At 52.6% G+C, this 13,789-nt stretch overlaps 1 protein-coding gene across 8 annotated transcripts in view; it reads right to left on the reverse strand.

Annotated features, from left to right (window-relative positions):
- Positions 1-13,789, reverse strand: part of CRACDL (CRACD like) — a 133,473-nt gene that overhangs the window by 6,781 nt on the left and 112,903 nt on the right. For 7 of the 8 annotated variants that reach the window (XM_061431629.1, XM_061431631.1, XM_061431628.1 and 4 more), the window contains one exon: positions 9,479-11,036. In XM_061431629.1, coding sequence (XP_061287613.1) covers positions 9,479-11,036 — 1,558 coding nt within the window. Of the gene's footprint in view, positions 1-966; positions 7,832-9,478; positions 11,037-13,789 lie in introns of those variants that run through there. The other variant, XM_061431632.1, reaches the window with a different exon arrangement.

The raw sequence follows: 13,789 nt of genomic DNA on the forward strand, positions 1-13,789 counted from the left end.
CCTCTTCACGCCCTCTCTGGCCTCCACACTGCCTGGGGTCCTGGGACTACTTGTGTTTTCGACGGCTGCCCCTGCCCTCCTACTCCTCCTCTGCAATTCTCTGAAGGCTTACCCGGAATCCCCCCTCCCACTTCCATTTCCTAAGACCCCAGACCAGCAGGGGCAAAGAACCTGCCTCTCTGAACTCAATGGCGCAGTGCAGCTCCCAGAGAAGCGCTGCTGTGTCTGCCAGCCTCCTTCTCGGGACATGGCGGGCAGACTGTCCGTACACTGCTCCCTTCGCCTTCGTACTTCCCTTCGCCTACTCATCGCTTCTCTCACAACCTCCACACACCCGTCTGGGAAAAAAAGCCCCTGCTGCTTTCACTGTCTCCCCCTGGAGTGTTTACATCATAACAAGTGAGAGCTGGAAAAGCCTGGACTGTGCCCTCTGCCCCTGGCTTACGGACAGGTCAGTACAGCATCTCGTGCCCACTGACCCACATAGGACACAGTTAAACTGTGATGATAACTACGAGCGTGTCAAGGTTTTACAACAAATCCGGTCCTGGTGAAAAGGGCTGATGGCCTGATGGGCTGATGGACTTAGTGTTCTGGGTCAACGCTGCCCAGGGTCTGGTAACCCAGCGTATCCGTGGAGGGGACAGAGGGGCAGTCCATGCCAGGGCCGGGGTTTGTGCAGGCTCCAGAGCAGGAGTTTCTGTGATTTTTTTTTTCCCCGAATGGGGACCTGAAGTCTGCTCTGTTTGTTGATAAAGCGCCAACTATAACAGTTTGGGGTGGGGCTTCCCTGGTGTCTCAGATGGTAAAGAATCCGCCTGCAATGCAGGAAACCCGGGTTCAATTACCTGGGTTGGGAAGATCCCCTGGAGTAGGGAATGGCTACCATTCCAGTGTTCTTGCCTGGAGAATTCCATGGAGAGAGGAGCCTGGTGGGCTACAGTCCACGGGGTTTGCAACTCCATGGGGTTGCAAAGAGTTGGACACAACTAAGTGACTAAAATAACCCACTCACTCACTCATTTAACTCTTTTAAGGCTCTGTGACTCGTAGGGAAAATTTGTGAAAAAGCATTTTTAGAGAAAAGTCAACGTGTGAACCACATCTGGATCTGGAAGTGCAGGGCTGGGCATCTGGTCACCCAAGGGCGTGTGAACTGGAGGCTCCAAGGGTCAGACGCTTGGCCAGGCTCTTTGCTTGAGTTCAGGGCCTGAGCCAAAGCCTCAGCATGTGAGGGCTGGCAGACCTTGTACCAACATCCAGCCCGACTCCCACACCTCATGGTGGTGACCTGGGAGCCAGCAACAGGCTCCAGGGCACAGAGCTGTGATGGAGGAACCTGGATTGCAAGCTCATTTGCTCAACCACCACTGTCTGTCTCTAAGCAGAAGATAACGACCAGAGTCTTCTGAGCACAGAGACAACCGATCTCCCTGTCCTGCCAGGTGATGGAGCCAGTACCTCATATGGATATGAGGATAGAAAGACACTGTAATTTGAGAATAATTTTGAGGGCTTCCCTGGTGGCTCAGTGGTAAAAAGCCCACCTGCCAATGCAGGAGACACGGGTTTGAGCCCTGACCAGGGAAGATACCACATGCTTCGGAGCAACTAAGGCTGAGCACCACAACTACCAGGCCTGTGCTCCAGAGCACGGGAGCTGAGACTGCTGCAGCCCGTGCTCCGCAGTAAGAAGACGCTGCAGTGAGAAGTCTGCACGCTGCAGCTAGACGGTGACCCCCGCCTCTCTGCAACTAAAGTCCGTGCGCAGCAATGAAGATCCAGCACAGCCAAAATAAAATAAATAATCTTTAAAAAGCTGGGGCAGGAGAATCCCCTTCCCACACCCTCCCGCACAGCCGAGAGCAGGTTTCGGCACATCCCTGGGAAGTGTGACTGTACGGTATGAAGCCACATCACGGTCTGCAGTTAAAATGCTCTTGCTGCCCTGTGAGTTACGACTAACCGCATTTCACAAAGGAGGAAGCTAAGACACAGCAGTTGACAAACTCATTTGCTCAGAATCTCACAGCCCCTGTGGGATGGACCCCAGAATCAAACCTCCAAACCCAGGCTCTTCAGTGTCCCCACCCAGTGCCTGCCTGGCAAACTTCCCTGCCCCATCCCTGCCCCTGGTCGCACAAACAGGGCGGAGGGCCACCCGCTGCAGGTCAGGAGCACTCCCCACCCATCCCAGCCCTGGCACAGATGTCCTACAGAAGTGAAGCCATTGATGTTCTCAGGGAGCTGCTGGCAGGGGTGGGGCTGGAGGAGATGTCAGAGGGAGGGAAGGGGTGGCAGATGAGCTTGGGGAGGCAGAAATGTTGACTTTGGCCAGAATCTAAACTGCCTTAAATGCCTTACATGGGAGTGTGAATTTTATTCTAAATATAATGGGGAGGCATCCAGAGGATTTAAAAAATTTGTTTTAATTGGAGGAACACTGCTTCACAATGTTGTGCTGGTTTCTGCCTCACAACGCACAGCAGCCACGTGTATACATGTATCACCTCCCCTTTGAGCCTCTCTCCCGCCACCCTCGAGGTCATCACAGAGCACCAAGCTGGGCTCCCTGTGTGACACAGCAGCTTCTCCCTAGCGACACCCTGAGAAAACTGTAGTTCAAAAAGACTCACGTACCCCAGTGTTCACAGCAGCACTATCTACAACAGCCAGGACACAGAAGCAACCTAGATGTCCACTGACATTCACAAGTTTTAAAGAGGAAAGTTCCAGGGTTAGACCCATGACTTGGGAAGAGAGAGTGAGGACAGAGTTGGAGGGAGAGGGTGCTGCAGGGGTCAGGTTAAAGGTGCGGAGAGCTGGCCTGGGGGCAGGCGAGGGAGGACAAAGACCTGCACGTTAGCATGACCAGGACGCGTGGACCAAGGTGTAAAACATGACTGATCTTCATCCATCAGATGGAAGACAAGAAACTAAAATAGCCTGACAACTCCTAGTGCAGATGAGAGGCGGAGAAACAATCTCATCTCTGCTCTGAGAAGTGTAAACTTGTGCAGCCTTCATGAGGGTCATCTGAAGTTGGCTATTAAATTAAAACTTTCTAGCTCTGTGAGCCAGAAAATCCGCTTTTAAGGATCTATCCTGTGGTTTCCCTGGTGGTCCAGTGGCTGAGAATCCGCCTGCCAAGGCAGGGGACATGGGCTTGATCTCTGGTCCGGGAAGATCCCACAGGCCACAGAGCAACGAAGCCTGGGAGTACAGCTACTGAGCCCACTTGCTGCAGTTACTGAAGCCCATGCACCTAGGGCCTGTGCTCTGCAACGAGAAGCTGCTGCAATGAGAAGCCCGCACACCGCAACTAGAGAGTAGCCCCTGCTCTCACAATTAGACAAAAGCCCGAGCAGCAATGAAGACCCAGCACAGCCAAAAATAGATAAATCTTAAAAAAAGAAATCTATCCTAGAGATAGAATTCCCCAGTGGTTATGACTCCAAATTTTCACTTCTGAGGGCCCGGTTTTGACCCCTGGTCAGGAAACTAAGATCCCACAAGTCTCACGGCATGGCCAAACAACAACAACAACAAAAAACTGTCTAGCCTAACTTAGAGAAATGATTGTGTGAACACACAGAACTAAAACGAACTAGGATGGTTACTGCAGCAGTGTTAGCAAAAGGAAAAAAAAAAAAAACCTCTCAACAATTGGAATGCCCTTCTGCAGTGGAATGGCTAAACAATATATGGTATATGTACTCTGGTGGCTCAGATGGTAAAGAATCAGCCTGCGGTGTAGGAGACCCTGGTTCGATCCCTGGGTCAAGAAGATCCCCTGGAGAAGGGAATGGCAACCCATTCCAGTGTTCTTGCCTAGAGAATTCCATGGGCAGAGGAGCCTGGTTGGCTACAGTCCATGGGGTTGCAAAGAGTTAGACACAACTGAGCGATTAGACATACACACACACACACACACACACGTTGCCCTTAAAAAGAATGAGGACAAGTGGCTCACTCTGATCAGAGAAAATGCCCACTCCTTATTGTGGACTGAAAATGTCTAATTGCAAGCTAACATGGATAGCATTTTTATGATAAAAAAAATAGATTGCTGGGGACTTCGCTGGCAGGCCAGGGGTTGAAATTCTGTGCTTCCACTGCAGGGAGCGCAGGTTCAATTCCTGATTGGGGAGCTAAGATCCTGCATGCCCATTGGTGTGGCCCCCAAAATAAATAAAAACTCAAAAAAAAAAAAACCAAAAACTGCTGCACCTACCTGTCAACACTGATGTAACTCTGACCACAGCCGGCATGAGAAACAGCAGGGATGACTCTATTAGTGGTGGTGCGTTCTGCATGTGTATGTGTGTGTGGGAGGGGCTCAGGGAGGTTCAGAGGTGGGTGGAGAGGAGGCTGATACATCTTTTTCTGTCATTTAAAAGGTTATTTTAAAATGTACATACAGTGAAACTCATTTTTCTGCCATAGAGTTCTGTGAGTTTGAATATAGACTTAAGATTCCTGTGACAGCCACCACAAATGGGCCACAGAACAATGTCAACATCCCCCAAAATTCTCTCCCTTTGTAGTCAGTTATTCAGTCACTCAGTGGTGCCCGACTCTTTGTGACTCCACGGACTGCAGCATGCCAGGCTTTCCTGTCTTCCGCCGTCTCCCATTCCTGCCTAGAGAATCCCATGGACAGAGGAGCCTGGAAGGCTGCAGTCCATGGGGTGACAAAGTCAGACACGACTGAAGCAATTGATCACGCACGCATGTCCACTGAGTCAGAGACGCCATCCAACCATCTCATCCTCCGTCTCCCCCTTCTCCTCCTGCCCTCAATCTTTCCCAGCACCGGGGTTTTTTCCAGGGAGTTGGCTCTTTGCTCAGGGGCCCAAAGTACTGGAGCTTCAGCGTGGCGAGAGCAGGCGAGCTGCAGGACACCGGCACCACACCTGCTGAGGGGTCCGGCGTCCCTCCTGGCTCTGCTGAGGGGGAGTCACCACACTGGGCAGCAGGTGGGGATAAGCAGATGCACACGGTCTGAGGAGCCCAGAGGAGGCAGGGGAGCTGAGGCCCAGAGTGTGGACCATGCTTACTTGCCAGGAAGGGACCATGGGGGAAGGAGAAGGACAAAAAGAAGGGTAGGTGTGAATGAAGTTGGTTTTCTTTAAGAACAAAAGACATGAATATATTTTTAGGACACCAAAAAAAAAAAAAAAACCCCCACCAAACTCCTTGTATTCTACTTAAACAAGCTTGAATACACTGAAATAACTGCCATTAGAGAACGTGACAATCTCTTTGAGCTCATTTCCTTCAGAAAATGTCTCTGACATCCAAAGACAAGAGGGACATCTACCTACACTCACCACCTGCTGCCTCCCTGGGCGCTAAGTTCCCGGACAGCAAGGCTGCCATGCTCTTCCTGACTGCCTTTCGGGGTCAGAACAGCACGTGTGTGAGGCAGGAGTATGTGAATGCTGAAAGACCAGATGCATGAAGGAGTGAGCCTGGCTCCAGGGCCTGCTGTGCCACTGTCACCAGCCTGGAAGGAGTCAGTTTGGACTGGAGGTGGAGACCAGTTAACCAACGAGGCCCCTGGTGAGAACAGCAGTGTCCAGCTACTCTCCAAAATACCCAGCAAGTGCCCACATGGAAGATAAGTCACACACACACACGACTAGAAGGCAGGCCAACAGGAATAACGTCCAGAGAATGAGCTGAAAAGTGATGACTTTTTTCTGTGTCTTCAATATTTCACCATTTTCCCTGCGCTAATTCTAATCTTGTGAGCAGAAGAGTCCTTCCAGCCTGGTAATTTAGACCGTGGGACAGATTGGTCCTGGCCAGCTCAGTCAGCAGAGCATGGGATTCTTAATCCCAGGGTTGTGGGTTCTAGCCCCATGGTGGGTGGTTGCTCCTCAATATTTGGGCTTCCCTGTTGGCTCAGACAATAAAGAATCTGCCTGCAAGGCAAGAGACCCAGGTTTAATCCCTGGGTTGAGAAGATCCCCTGGAGAAGGGAATGGCCATCGACCTGTCTTCTTGCCTGGAGAGTTCTGTGGGCAGAGGAGCCTGGTGGGCTACTGTCCATGGGACGGCAGAGTTGGACACAGCCGAGTGACCACCACTTTCACAGACTGGTCCAGCAGAGGCGTGGGAGCTGTCCTGCACACACGAGCAGGGATCCTAGCCCAGGGCCATTCACTGGCTACGGCAGGGAGGTGAGCAGGTTCACCAGTCTCCTGCATGCTGATGAGCACGAACGTGCTGGGCTCACAGAGAACACCCCAAGGGGCCCCATGAGACTCAGCCCAGGCGACAAGCTGGGCTCCTGTTCATTGCCACCACCACCATATTCTCCCTGAATACCACATCCTGGGGTTTCTTCATCTTGAGAGCAGACAGACAGGGTGTGAGGAGAGGGAGGGAAGGAGCTGGAGTCCCCGAGGCAGAACAGGGCCCATCTGGGGCCCTTCCATCACCCTCAGGGGGACAGGGGAGGTGGCAGCCCACCTGGGGGCTCTGGATAAAATGCTGTCATAATGAGATAATGAACAGCAACAATTAGGCCTTTCTAGAAAACTGGGTAATATGTTATTACAACTTTTTATTATCTGTATGTTTTAGGTGAATTTAATTGCCTTTAGCTGCTGTAATCTGGGGGCAAGGCCAGTAGCAGAAGTTATAATAACGAATTGAACCACGAGCAGACCCAGTGTCTGGGGAAGGAGTGGAGACCACTCCACTTAATGGGTTCCAGGAGCCAGAGCTCTGAGACTCTGCTCTGGCCTGTGGGAGGCAGCCCCCAGACTCCACAGTCCCAGGTGGGACGAGAGCAGCCCCACCCTCTGTTGGCTCTCATGCCTCAAGTCTGGAGAAGGGAATGGCAACCCACTCCAGTATTCTTGCCTGGAGAATCCCATGGACAGAGGAGCCTGGTGGGCTACAGTCCACGGGGTCGCAGAGAGTTGGACGAGACTCAGTGACTAAACCCTAACTGAGAGGGTCAGTTCCCAAAAGAATGTGAGAATTATCTCCTCTCTTTGCACTGATATGAAAATCACTCCCTGTGCCCCCTATAGTGACCAGGATTCTTCCCTTCCAGAATTCACCTGAGTCAGTTATTTCTATGGCTTAGAGAATGCTAACAAAGTTAGACAGATGAGACAATTCTCTTCCACTATTTAAGCAAAGCAATGAGTAAGTATGATAGCGTATTTTATGTGCTGTGCTAAGTTGCTTCAGTTGTGTTCAGTTGTGCTTCAACCCAGGGATGGAACCCGCATCTCTTACGTCTCCTGCGGTGGCGGGTGGGTTCTTTACCACTGCTGCTGCTGCTGCTAAGTCGCTTCCGTCGTGTCCGACTCTGTGCGACCCATAGATGGCAGCCCACCAGACTCCCCTGTCCCCGGGGTTCTCAAGGCAAGAGCACTGGAGTGGGTTGCCATTCCCTTCTCCAGTGCACGAAAGTGAAAAGTGAAAGTGAAGTCACTCAGTCGTGCCCACTAGTGCCACCTTAATCAAAAGAAAAAACAGATGATTTTTTCTATGGTCTCTAACTACAGACCACTCCAGCCAACTGCTCTTGACAATGAACAAGGCCTAACCCTCCCAGCTTAGGCTGAGGAAGTTACAAATTATCAATGTGTCAAGCATCGCCCGCTGAAGTTTCTTTTCCAGCTCTGACCACGAAGCTGAGTATCCTGCGTTTAAGTTCCATTCATTTGGCAAGCCCGTGACAGAAGACATCTTCAATTCTAGGCCACGAAGGTGGATGGTGCTGATGTCAGGGTTTTATCTGCAGCCCCCTCCTCCATGGCTAGTTCAGTGGCTTTTTGAATCACTCTATAATAGCTTCAATAATCTGGAAATTTGCAGAGTGGATCACCAGTTACAGTTTGAACCTCCCCCAAAGCTCCCTATTATTCTAATGCAACAGCAGCAATGCAAATTATAGCCAAGGGGTCTGAATCAGCAAAGTTACCTGTGGTGGCTCTTTCGGGGATGTTTTTCTGAAAACTTCACCCTGGAAACACCTGCATCTTTGGGTGTCGCCTTAGGAATTTAAAGCCCCTGATTATCTTTATTTTTTAATTTTCTGATTTTTAAAAAAATTTATTTTAATTGGCAAATAATTGCTTTACCACATTGTGTTGGTTTCTGCCATATAACAGGGTGAATCAGCCCTAAGTATACACATGAGCCCTGCCTCTTGAACCTCCCTCCCACCCCCTCTCCCCACCAATCCAGGCGGTCAGGGAACACCAGGCAGCGCTCCAGGTGTTCCAGAGCAACTTCCCACACTTCACGCACGGTGATGTCTGTGTTTCAGGGCCACTCTCTGTTCTTCCCACCCTCTCCTTCCCCCACTGTGTCCACACAGAGCCCTTTATACAAGGCACTTTTACTAATATCTTAGGAGAAAGATCACAGCATCTCTGAACCTGTCTCGTGTGTGCCCTTCTCTCTTTTAGGGTGTGGGATCCTGAAGAACGGGCTTCTATTTCAGCTGTTGCACAATGAGTCCTAAAGGAGCACTAGACTTACAGCACCCACTTGAAATATCCTGAAAGTTGTGCTGTTTTACAAAATCTACCATGGAAAAATTTCTCCTTGGGGCCCCCATATCACACACACACACACACACACACACACACAACTTGCATGCCTAGTTCCATTTTTGGCACACCAAGTGCCATTAATAAAAGAAATCAGCCATGAGAGAGTCTTTAGCTCTGCTGAATATATCTGTTTCCAACAGATTTCATGAGACACTATAAATAGTGATGCATGTCAAAGACACAGAAAGGTCATCTATTTTGTGTCTTATTTTAAAAGGCAGTTGCTTTAGAAGTTTCTTACTTTCTACCGCAACCTTAACACCATCTCCCTTTGGGGACAGTTCACACCCAACCTGCTGAGGAACTCACAGACTCCAAAAGAGGTGATGCTTTCTGTGTGAGGCTGGGCCCTGGGAACCTGACTGTAAAATACGAGGAGCTTTTTCCTTGGGAGGAAAGGTCAGAATGATGCTAAGTGACAGCAGAGCCAGATGCTTCATTTATTAAAAGAACCAGCTCAGGCCCCAGGAGGACCTCCATCCAGAGAACACACATGTCCCGGAGTCTGGGCCTTTGGAGGAAGAAGCATGTGAGTGGTCCACTGAAGACCCCACCTCCTCCCGGAATGTTTCTACATTTTCCTGACTTCTCTGAACAGGGCACATGGGATCTTAGTTCACCAACCAGGGATGGAACTGGTGCCTTCTGCCCTGGAGGCAAGGAGTATTAACCAGTGACTGCCAGGAAAGTCCTCTCCATTCCTAACTCTTGATCAAATATGTTAGTGCTATCAACAGAAATTTTTATTTTTCTTCCAGTTCTCCGGCAGCAAGGTTTCCACCGAATGCATTTACATACCTTAGGGATGCCCAGAGAGACGGTCCAGCTGACCGGATCTCCCCCTGTCCTCTGCACACACCCTCCCCAGGCCGCTCCACCTGGTCTCTTACCAACTGCCCTGTGCGGTGACCTCCTCTCAGCCCGGCTCTCCTTCCGGGGGTCCATGGGCAGCCCCACCTTCTCAGGGTCCCCAGAGCTGGTGTCAGGGGGCGCGGGCAGCTGCGGGAGAGTGAGGGTCTGTAGCAAGGGCTTCCTGGGCAGGGGCGGCTTGGAGCTGAGCTGCTCCGTGGGCCGGGTCTTGGCCTTCCCCGGCTCACTGGGGGACCTGGCGCCTCGGGTGGAGGGGCCGCTCCCCGGAGGCCCCTTCTCGTCCCTGGACAGCAAGCTCAGCCCTCCTCTCTCCAGCCTGACCTCCGCGCTGTACCTCTTGATGGCCTTCCCTTCCGAGCAGGGAGCTTCTCTGTGTTTGAAGGACAGAGACGTGGAGCGGAGCTTGACGGGGAACGGGCCTCCTTCCACGCCTGCCGCCCGCTCCTGGGCAGCCGGGTCGGCCGTGTCCGGAGAGCCGCGCTCGGCCGGAGCAGGCAGCTTCCGAGGGCCAGGCTTGGGGCCCTGGGGCTCAGGGGCCAGCGGGAGGTCGTCGAGGGCGGCCTCGCTTTTCCAGGCCGGGGCGCTCCGGAGAAGCGGCAGTCGGACGGCCGGGCCACGGGGCTCCAGCAGGCGGCCTCCCGCGCGCGGCCACTCCCGGCCAGACGACACCGAGAACTTCTTGGCGGCCCCGCGCGCCTCGCAGCCTCCGTGCTCTGTCTTGCGCTCCGGGGCCCCCGAGGGGGCCCCCGCCCGCTCGGCCTTTGGGGGCCCCGGGGGGGCGGCCCCCTGCTCCGGGGATCGGGGCGCAGGCGCCTGGGGAGGCGCCTCGGAGGCGGGTGGCGAGGGGGCCTTGTGCTTCAAGCAGCTCTTGGGGGGCGGCGGGCTGGGGGCCGCGGACGGACTTTCCTGCCCTGCACCCTCTGGCGTCGGCAAGTCCAGCGTGGGCAGTGGCTCCTTCTGGCCCGCCTTGTCTGTTCCGTCTGGATCAGGGGGGGTCCCCGGGGTGGCGGCGGGGCCTGGCTCGGGAGGGGTCGTGTCCCCCTCGGGGACGCAGGGAGACAGTCGACCCTCGACGTTGTCTCCCGACGCAGAAACCGCCTCATCCGCTGTGTCCTCGCCGGGGGAACACGCGCTTTCCGAGGACAGGTCCTCTCTCTGGTTCTCACTGTCGGAATTAGGGTGGGCGCAGCCTTCTGGGCGAGATGGGGACTCCGAGTGGGGAGTTCGGCCTGACAGGGGCTCTGTGACCTCCATGACCTCCAGGGTGGCCTCCAGCGTGCCCTCCGGGGTGCCCTCCGGGGTGGCCGGGTGGCTGGAGGGGTTCTCCCCTGGGGGGCTCTCCTCCTCCATGCTGGCAGTGAGCGCCGGACAGTGCTGCAGGCGCGCCCGCCGCACACGGGGCCCTGCGGGTGGCAACACGGGGGCCGGCCCCTCTGGCTCAGAGCCTCTGTCCTGACCTGCCTCCTGCTGCCCAGAGCTGGGCTGCTCCTCTGTGCTGACTTGGAGTGGTGGTTTCTCATCGACTTCCTCCTCCTCTGGGGTGCAGGTCAGATCACTCAGGGATTCCGACTGTGCTCTCTGAAAGTAAAGGGGCAATGGACAGCAGCATTAGGACGAATATTAGGAAGCCTATGGCCTCCCCATAGGGCTTCCCAGGTGGCCCAGTAGTAAAGAACCCAGCTGCCAATGCAGGAGACACGGGTTCCATTCCTGGGTCTGGAAGATACCCTGGAGAAGGGAATGGCAACCCACTCCGGCATTCTTGCCTCGGAAATCCCACATGGAGTTGCAAAGAGTCGGACAGGACTAAGCGACTAACATTTTCACTTTCTTTTCATGTCCTCTTTGCACTTGGAGAACTGGAAGCTCAAAGAGGTCCCCGGCTCCGCCAAGACTGAGCTAATAGGTGGCTGAGGGGCAAAGCTGTTCCCTCTGACCCCCATGCTGCCCCAGAGCCCGTGTCCCATGTCAATGTCCTCCCTCTCCAGGGCTGTACACTCACAGTGAAGGCAGGCTGGTTTGCCTAAAAGCCAGTTCATATCATGTCCAACACAGTCAATAGCAAACCATCTCTGACAGGACAAAGCCCAGACTTTTCAGCTAAATTAGAAGTCTTATATTCTTCCGTTTTAAATTATTTCTCCCACTCCCTACTCAGGTCAAGCCAAGCCCCTGCCACTGTTATGTGCCAGATTCTGGATCTGAGTGACTGGTTGGCTGGCTGCTCCCTGCTCACCTCCAGGGCTCCCCCAGGACCTCCAGAGCTATCTCCAATTTCACTCCTGAAGAAAGCCTTGCCTGGTGTGGTGTGACAATCAGACATAGCCTTGGGGCTTCCCTGGTGGCTCAGACAGCAAAGAATCCGCCAGCAATGCAGGAGAACTGATTTCAATCCCTGGGTCAGGAAGATCCCCTGGAGAAGGGAATGACTAGTATTCCAGTATTCCAGTATTCCTGCCTGGAATATCCCACAGACAGAGGAGCCTGGCAGGCTACAGTCACGGGGTCACAAAGAGTCAGACACAACTGAGAGACTATTTTTCTTCCGAAAGGTCTCTGGAATCTACAGTTAGTCCACTTCCTCCCTGCTATCCACAAAGTCAATTCCTGCTCTTTTAGGAAGGAAAGGCGATCAAGGTAATCAGGATCATTCAAAAGCAAATGTGAAAATGACCAAAAGGCTGAGAGCATTGACGCTGGTGTTTTCAACAAGACTTTAGACTTAAGACTTTTCAAGCATCACCCTGGCTGCTGCACACATGCAGTGACCTCCTTCTTTTTAGGAAAGACCCAGGGGACTGTCTACAATAGGTTTTGTTGTTATTTTAACACTTTCCAGCTGGCATCTGCTTGCTAATACCAGATAACCGGGATGTTTGTGACGACACCAAAGCTAGCCATGCCATGATGCACAACCCTATTCCTCTGGTTTTGAAAAGAGGAATATGTGAAATTCCCAGAAGAATTTTCAAAGGTTTCAGGTTCTTAAGATGTTATTGGGGTGTCTCAGGTGGTGCTAGTGATAAAGAACCCACCTGCCAATGCAGGAGACATGAGAGATGTGGGTTCAATCCCTGGGTTGGGAAGGTCCCCTGGAGGAGGGCACGGCAACCCATCCCAGTATTCTTGCCTGGAGAATCCCCATGGACAGAGGAGCCTGGAGGGCTATAGTCCATAGCGTTGCAAAGAGTCGGCCACAACTGAAGCGACTTAGCAAGCATGCAAGGTTTTACTGGTCTTATGTTACTAAGGGAAATCCTTCATGTGGAAATCCTTTAGGATATGGGTCATGTTTTAAAATGACTGGAACTCAGGCTAAGTCCACATAAAGTTGAGGAGCAGGCCTGGCTTGGGTACATCCAGCTTGAGCCACTGGCAGCTCCAAGGGGGTTACAGTGGGGGACCAGGAAGGAGGAAGCTGGCATGGACCCAACAGTGACACCTCTGTGCAATCCAGAAAACAAGACACCTCCAAAAAACCTCTGCTCCTGACCCAGAAAGCGGGCAAGATGTGCAGAAGGCAGAGTTTAAATTGAGGAATGACCGAGTTTACACAGACTGCCTAAATCAGTCTGTGTAAATCTGTCTGAAATCTTCTTATTCTAAAAGATGGGGTTCAAGAGCTAAGTCAAGTTCAAAAGTAAAGAAAGAGGAAGAGCTCTGCCCAGGGGACAGTAAGAGAGGATGATGCATTTCCACCCGGAGTACGAGCTGGGCTTCCTGCTGCCAAGTCCTGGCCAGGCAGTGGCTGGCCACACACACACCCTTCCAGGGCAAAAGACATCCCCATGGGAAGGAAGCTCAGACCTGGGCCAGAGGGATCTGGCTCTGCCCTTGTCCTGTGGCCGCACTCAGCATGCGGGAAGGCAGATTGGAGTCACTGGGTCTTGCAAGTCCCAGTGGCACTGAGCCTTTAACTGGAGAGACACTGCACACAGAAACATTTGCCCAAACACCTAGGGCCCCCCCCCAGTTTGCAGGGGAGACAGGACAGGACATTAGCCTGAGGGTAACATGGCCTCCTTTCTGCAGCGTTATTTCTCTCAGAATTCAATCCTGCTGGCGTCAGTTTAAAAAGCACCTTCCACAATTAAAGAATGTGAAAATCCTACATTACTTCATGTAAACCTTTAGATGAGGAACAAAACTTACTGTATGACTTGGGGCAAATTATAACATCTCTGAGCTCATCACTATTCCTTTTATTTAAAGTCTAGATGGTTGGAACAGGGATTTCCCCAGATGTGGGTGTTAACCATGATTCTGAAGCAGTGACTGGGAGGGAAAATCCTACATTGATGTTTCTCCTTTCCAGGTTGATTAGATGTAGT

This window comes from Bos javanicus, chromosome 11 (assembly GCF_032452875.1).
Source record: "Bos javanicus breed banteng chromosome 11, ARS-OSU_banteng_1.0, whole genome shotgun sequence".
Classification (NCBI taxonomy): Eukaryota; Metazoa; Chordata; class Mammalia; order Artiodactyla; family Bovidae; genus Bos; species Bos javanicus.